The sequence below is a fragment of the Mycteria americana genome, chromosome 8, assembly GCF_035582795.1.
Source record: "Mycteria americana isolate JAX WOST 10 ecotype Jacksonville Zoo and Gardens chromosome 8, USCA_MyAme_1.0, whole genome shotgun sequence".
Taxonomy (NCBI): domain Eukaryota; kingdom Metazoa; phylum Chordata; class Aves; order Ciconiiformes; family Ciconiidae; genus Mycteria; species Mycteria americana.
In genome coordinates, this window is record NC_134372.1 from 12,833,218 (window position 1) to 12,840,043 (window position 6,826).

Sequence of the window (6,826 nt, forward strand, 5' to 3'; positions counted from 1 at the left end):
AGAGCTGAGCTCTCACTCAGCATTACGACCCAAGGAGAAGAAACTGCTGACCTGACTGCAAGACTACATACAGCTCTGCGTTTTAAGCATTGGGTTACAGAGTCGACCAAAGTAAGCCAGTGGAGTTTTGTTTTATTAGTGTTATTCCTGGTATAGGTTAGGGGTAAGTAATAAAGAGCACTTTCAATGGTTATTGCTGTGCTGGATTGGACTCGTTCTGGGTTGGAAGAGGAATGGGTGATAAACACTTTATATAAATATAAGAGCGGTTCGGCTTCCTAACAGCTAACCTGAACAAGAAATTGGGCATTCAAAAGCATCCATGCCTGAGCTATAGCTTCCAGATACGTTGCACAGGACACTGTCAGGTACTGGAAACTAGAAACATCAAAGCTCTGGCTAAGAGGAAAAGCAAAGCCCTGCAGCGGCTGCTATGTAGGACCTCCTCAGCATGGACCAACAGACTTTGGGGTACCACTTGTCTGAGGTTGAGATTTGCATTACAGTCTAAAATAAATCCTTAAGTCTGTGCTGTCTTGCACATTTTAATCAGATTTAATGCTCTTGAGCATTGTAAGAATAATTTCTGTCACTTGATTTTAGTATGTATTATCCTTTAATGCTGAACGGAAGGGCACCCTTTGCCTCCACATCTGAGGGGAATTGTTGAAAATATGGAAAAAGCATTGAAGTCATGGGACGGAGGTTGCATCTGGTTCTAGGGCAGCATTTTCCTTCTGTGAGGGGTCATTGCCATGGTGCTAGTTCTGTTTCGCTGATCTTCCACGGCCAACTGAGATGAAGCTGAAATCTGGGTGTTTTCTGCAGCGTCTGTGTTTAGATGAAGTATACTGCTTGTTGTCAGTAAGAAATACTGCGGTGCTGGCAAAGGATTTCCGGCTCCTGGATGTTTATCGAAAGAATTACCTGAACAGTGAGTACTTCTAAAAATGAGATTGGCATTAATGCTCTAAAGCTACAGGCCCTGTGTAATGTTTTGAAAAGAGATACACAGAATGCTACATCACTTAGGATTTAAAACCAGAGATCACAGACATTACAAATATTGCACTTCAGATGTTATAACAAATGCAGCACTCTGTAATACTAATTAAATAGCAGCTTGGTTAATACAAGTGCTTGGCAATACCCCAAAAAGCTTTCAGATGCAGCATATATCACCATGTCCTCCCTGCTCTGTCATGCCCCGGCTGCTCTGGAAGGTTACATGGCCTGGCTACTCCTGCATTGGCTTCTGAAATATGTACAGCTCAGGGGACCATGCAGAGCCTGGCTACTCCTGCATTGGCTTCTGAAATATGTACAGCTCAGGGGACCATGCAGAGCCACTGAGATGCATTTTCAGCTCACATCGCAGGTATTCCTTTCCCCTTCCCCCTTCCACTGCCTCCTTCCCTGTTCATGAGACAGAAAAAGGTCCAAGAGCCTACAAAACCTGTTTGATTTTACGGTATTATCATCCTCTGTATCCCAGCAGCATGCAAAGCCACAGGCTTGCTCGTACTGTACAAACATGATCACCGGGTCCTGGTACAACGAACAGATAATCGACATAGGAAAAACCCAGGCCAGCCATAAAGGAGATCTTTACAGCTGTGCAAGCGAGATGCCAGGAACAGGGGGCAAGAGGGGATTTCTGGCTCACTGAAGCTGCAGCAACCTCATCATGTAATCCTTTCCATAAACTGATCATGCTCTGTGTTAGAAAGCAGGTGGGTTTCTTACCAGTAGTGTCCTCCGCATGAGGCTGTTTGCAACCCCCCGTCCGCTGGTTCACAGCTTCCCCACCTTCCGCCTGCAGTTCTTCAGTCTATTCCCATGTTTCTGGTTTGTTGGAAAAGTCCTTTTTTCCTCCAGGGGTGGGGTAGAAGAGAAGAAAGACAGAAAATTATGAACACTTTAACATTGCCTTCTGTGCAGAAATCGCGTATGCCTCTTTCATAAGTCAGGCCATCTTATTAATACTGTTCTATTAATTCTGAACAGTATCTCTTGTCTGTGCCTATGTTTTAATTGCCTGTGCAACCTGTCTGGGAGCAGTGGGCATTTAAAATAAAATAAAACCTGCTAATTATTGCTCTGAGCTTTGTGCAGACGATGCCTGAGAGTTCACTGTTTTCCAGATCTGCAGTTTTATTGCTTCCTCTGTTATATGACCAACCTGAATAAGGACCAGATCATAGAATCACAGAATCGTATAGGTTGGAAAAGACCTTTAAGATCATCAAGTCCAACCGTAAAACTAACACTACCAAGACCACCGCTAGACCATGTCCCTAAGCACCTCATCCAAACGTCTTTTAAATACCTCCAGGGATGGCAACTCAACCACTTCCCTGGGCAGCCTGTTCCAATGCTTGATAACCCTTTCAGTGAAGTAAAATTTCCTAATATCCAATCTAAACCTCCCCTGGCGCAGCTTGAGGCCATTTCCTCTCGTCCTATCACTTGTTACCTGGGAGAAGAGACCAACCCCCACCTCTCTACAACCTCCTTTCAGGTAGTTGTAGAGAGCAATAAGGTCTCCCCTCAGCCTCCTTTTCTCCAGGCTACACAACCCCAGTTCCCTCAGCCGCTCCTCATCAGACTTCTGCTCCAGACCCTTCACCAGCTTCGTTGCCCTTCTCTGGACACGCTCCAGCCCCTCAATGTCTCTCTTGTAGTGAGGGGCCCAAAACTGAACACAGTATTCGAGGTGCGGCCTCACCAGTGCCGAGCACAGGGGCACGATCACTTCCCTACTCCTGCTGGCCACACTATTTCTGATACAAGCCAGAATACTGTTGGCCTTCTTGGCCACCTGGGCATGCTGCCGGCTCATATTCAGCCAGCTATCGACCAACACCCCCAGGTCCTTCTCTGCCTGGCAGCTTTCCAGCCACTCTTCCCCAAGCCTGTAGCGTCGCATGGGGTTGCTGTGACCCAAGTGCAGGACCTTGCACTTGGCCTTGTTAAACCTCATACAATTGGCCTTGGCCCATCGATCCAGCCTGTCCAGGTCCCTCTGTAGAGCCTTCCTACCCTCAAGCTGATCAACACTCCCACACAACTTGGTGTCATCTGCAAACTGAGTGAGGGTGCACTCGATCCCCTCGTCCAGGTCATTGATAAAGATGTTAAACAGAACTGGCCCCAACACAGAGCCATGGGGAACACCACTTCTGACTGGCCGCCAACTGGAGTAAACTCCATTCACCACCACTCTTTGGGCCCAGCCATCCAGCCAGTTCTTTACCCAGCGAAGAGTACACCCATCCAAGCCATGAGCAGCCAGTTTCTCCAGGAGAATGCTGTGGGAAACCATGTCAAAGGCTTTACTGAAGTCTAGGTAGACACCATCCACAGCCTTTCCCGCATCCACTAGGCAGGTCACCTTGTCATAGAAGGAGATCAGGGTGGTCAAGCAGGACCTGCCTTTCCTAAACCCATGCTGGCTGGGCTTGATCCCTTGGTTATCCTCTACATGCCGTGTGATGGCACTCAGGATGATCTGCTCCATCAGCTTCCCCAGTACCGAGGTCAGGCTGACAGGCCTGTAGTTCCTCAGGTCCTCCTTCCGGCCCTTCTTGTAGGTGGGTGTCACGTTTGACACCCATCTACAGCAGCACATCATGCTGCTGTTCGACTTGCCGGACCAAAACACATGGGGGAAGATTTGCTTTAATGAGTTCTACATGGTGGCATGCATCCTCCTGTCCCATGAGGTGTGTATCCTGCAGGTCCTGGAGCCAGAACAGGGACATCTGCACCATCCAACACCCCTGCAAAGGGAATCAGCTCACTGGAGCTGAACTTTACTCATGGCATACAAGGGATGGAGAGGGTCCCTGGGTCTATGCTGCTGCATAGAAAAGGAAAGCAGGGAAAGGAGCAGTCCCTCTGTTAATACCAACCTTGCTCCTCTTGGATAAATCCACCCCTGAACCTTTTGCAAGGTAGGAACCATCTAAACACTCCTCCCAGCTCAGGCTGTCCATCTTAGTTCTCCAAAAAACAAGCCCTCGGCTGCGTCTACCTTTGAGGAAGAGAGCAGAGCATCTGTTTTCACCCATCAGTTCTTGCTAGGTTGTAGATGCAGCATGTGCTGATGCCCTTCTTCAGCCTCCCCAGCATCACCTACAGTCCCAGCTGGGGAGAGACTGGTGCCTTTTCAGGGAAAAGCAGCAAGGACAGCAGGCTGCAGTGAGGGAGAGAGGTGGTAAAGCCAGGGTTACGCTGGAGCTCAACCGTCCTGTTGGACATGATGTCCTGCAGCTCCGCTTTGGACCAGACGCCTGGCTGAGGGCCAGCTCTCGGGGCTGCTGCCTGCAGGACTCAGGGAGGAAGGAGAGGAGGCAACTCTGGGACGTAGCCCTGCAAGTCATTTAGCACGTGGGAGGGATGGGAAAGGACCTCACAAAGCAGCCTTGGAGCTTGGCTGGCTCTTGGTAGCTCTCCCTGGCACAGCCCACAGCCTGAACCCAGCCAGCAACAGCCGCGGGCTCCCACACGGCTCTGCGGCAGGAAGCACCAGGATTTTGGTATTTCCTGCGGGCGCGACTAGTGGGAGGTCACCTTTATTCTCTGGATGCGAGCACCAGTTGGTATTCCATGTATTCTTTCCAAGCAGGAAATCAGTGCTTATCATCTGTTTCTAAACCTTTCTGCCCCGAAACAGAACCATCTTGAAAAGCAGTTCATCCACCAGCACGCAGGACCTGCCTTTCAACTGCTGGACGTAGATGGGGATAATATGATTGATTTTAATGAGATTGAAGCCACAAGGTTTCTCTTCAACATCCAGAAAGAAGAACTCAAGAAGATATTCAAGGACTTTGATATTTCTGGAGATGAGGTAAAATTAGAGAAACTACAGTCAAAAGATAGGCCATGAAAATGCCCCTAAATTCAAAATTAATCCCTGGGATTAATTTCGTACTGCAGCCCGCAGCCACTTCTTACTCAAGCCTGAGTTTTCTTCCTGTTGACTTCGGGAGTGGGTCTTTGGTGACTTACCACACAGTCTGAATTGAAAATGTTTTAACAGTAAGATAGCAACAGGAAGAAATAATTTCTTGGGGGTAAACCAGGCATATCCCTCTGTCTGATGAGACTCTAATGGGAGGAGGTAGGCAGGACAGCCAGATGTGCCTTTATTTAAGCCATTTTCTTCTGAGTTTGCTTGTGGCTTCTCATTATTTTCCAAGCTCTCTGCAGCCCATTCTCAGAGCTGCTGGCCAGAGGGATACCTTGCTGGGGTACACCTGGACTTGAAACTCTTTCTAGAAACATTACAAATGCTGTACCTTGGCTTATACGCGTGCCATGCAGATGCCAATGCCAGATAGGAGCTCCAGGGGAAGCTCTTTCTATTCTCCGATGGATCCCTCATTTTGACCTTAAACCAGCTCCAGGTTCCAAGGAGAGGCCGTAGGGACCTCGCCCATCCCTGCCCCATGGTGGGGAGCAGCTCCCTGCAACCAGAAAGGGAACAAAGCTGGTAACAGCACCTCCCCTCCAGCTCTGCATTTACACAGTCCTCCTTATGGAGGTGCACGCACACATCCCTTGCCAATTTGCTTCTGCCACCAGCTCACTTTTGTCCCTGTCTGGTCACCAGTGCTCTTTCAAATCCCTCCCTGCTCTGAAGTACACTCTGATTAATGACCACCTGCAGCTACACTGGTAGGGAATCAGTCATTAATAGACTGTAGACATCTCTTATCTCTGTCACAGCTTCACACCGTCCTCATGACTTCAGCATCTCAGCATGCTCCAGGAGCACGTTTAGCAAGACAGCCATTAGTAACCGAGGGAGATCCCTTCTCTTTCTCCTCCTTTTTGCTGCTAGGTTCCTGGGTTATTGTTTTTATTGATAGTTCTCCTCCTCTATGTTCTACCACCAGTATCCTCTTCAATTATTTGCTACAGGCAGCTGTTGCATCTCTCCTGTAAGCCCTGCAGGGCTTGCATCCTGTTTCCTGTGTGGTTTAGTGGCGCAGCGAGGTACCAAAGCCTCAGTCCTGCTCGGGGCCTGCGAATAGTTCTCTAATGCCCTTAGAGTAGTTTCCCAGAAGAAGCTGTTTCAGCCCCAAGCTGCATTGATCCTGTCCTTTCATCTTGAGGCTGCCTGATTAAAAGGCCACTTTAAGCAGGAGCAGCATGGCTGTGATACAGCCATGAAGGCACCCCGCCCCCCCCTCCACACCATAACCCCAGCTGTTATGAATCACTCCAACATCTGCAAGTCATTACAAACGGTGGAGAAACAGCCATGTGCCAGGGAGGTGCCCTATTAGCCTGTAACATGTTCGGGATGAGCTGGAGGCAATCAGTTGAAACCAATTTCTCCTGAGTCAGTCAGGGAAGTAGAGCAAGTTGGAGAAGGGGATGAGAGCCCGGACTCGGGGTCTTTCTCTGAAATAACTGTCTATATTGGGCAAGGATGCCTTGCTAAGCTAGGGATCTATCTCCTCTCCAAAACTAGCAACTGAACTATAGGGAACTCAAGATGTTCACAGTCTTCTGTATTGACAAACAACAACAGAAAGAGGAAGAGGATCATGAATAGCCTCCCAGCAAGATCAGCGAGCTCCTAATAGCCTGGACAAGAACCCTTTACCCAGCTGGGAATAATGCAGCCTCACTTCTCAGTCCCCCTGGGCTCAGCTTACAGCCACCAGATACACGTACCAAACTTGTAGAAAGTGAATAAATCGAAGTGCTGCAGTAAAGTAATTGCCTGTTCTTTTTTCTCCATTGCATGTCGCCGCTGCTCTGCCAAGGTGAGCACCAGAGGCTGGTGTCCGAGGAGGAGGAAGGACTG

General features: G+C 48.8%; 1 protein-coding gene across 1 annotated transcript; it reads left to right on the forward strand.

The window, feature by feature from the left end:
• Positions 1-798: 798 nt before the first annotated feature.
• EFCAB9 (EF-hand calcium binding domain 9) lies at positions 799-6,571 on the forward strand. The gene is made up of 5 exons (XM_075511016.1): positions 799-934; positions 2,145-2,197; positions 3,630-3,725; positions 4,679-4,855; positions 6,488-6,571. Exons 1-5 carry the CDS (start codon positions 799-801, stop codon positions 6,569-6,571), a joined length of 546 nt encoding a protein of 181 aa, XP_075367131.1.
• Positions 6,572-6,826: the final 255 nt, after the last annotated feature.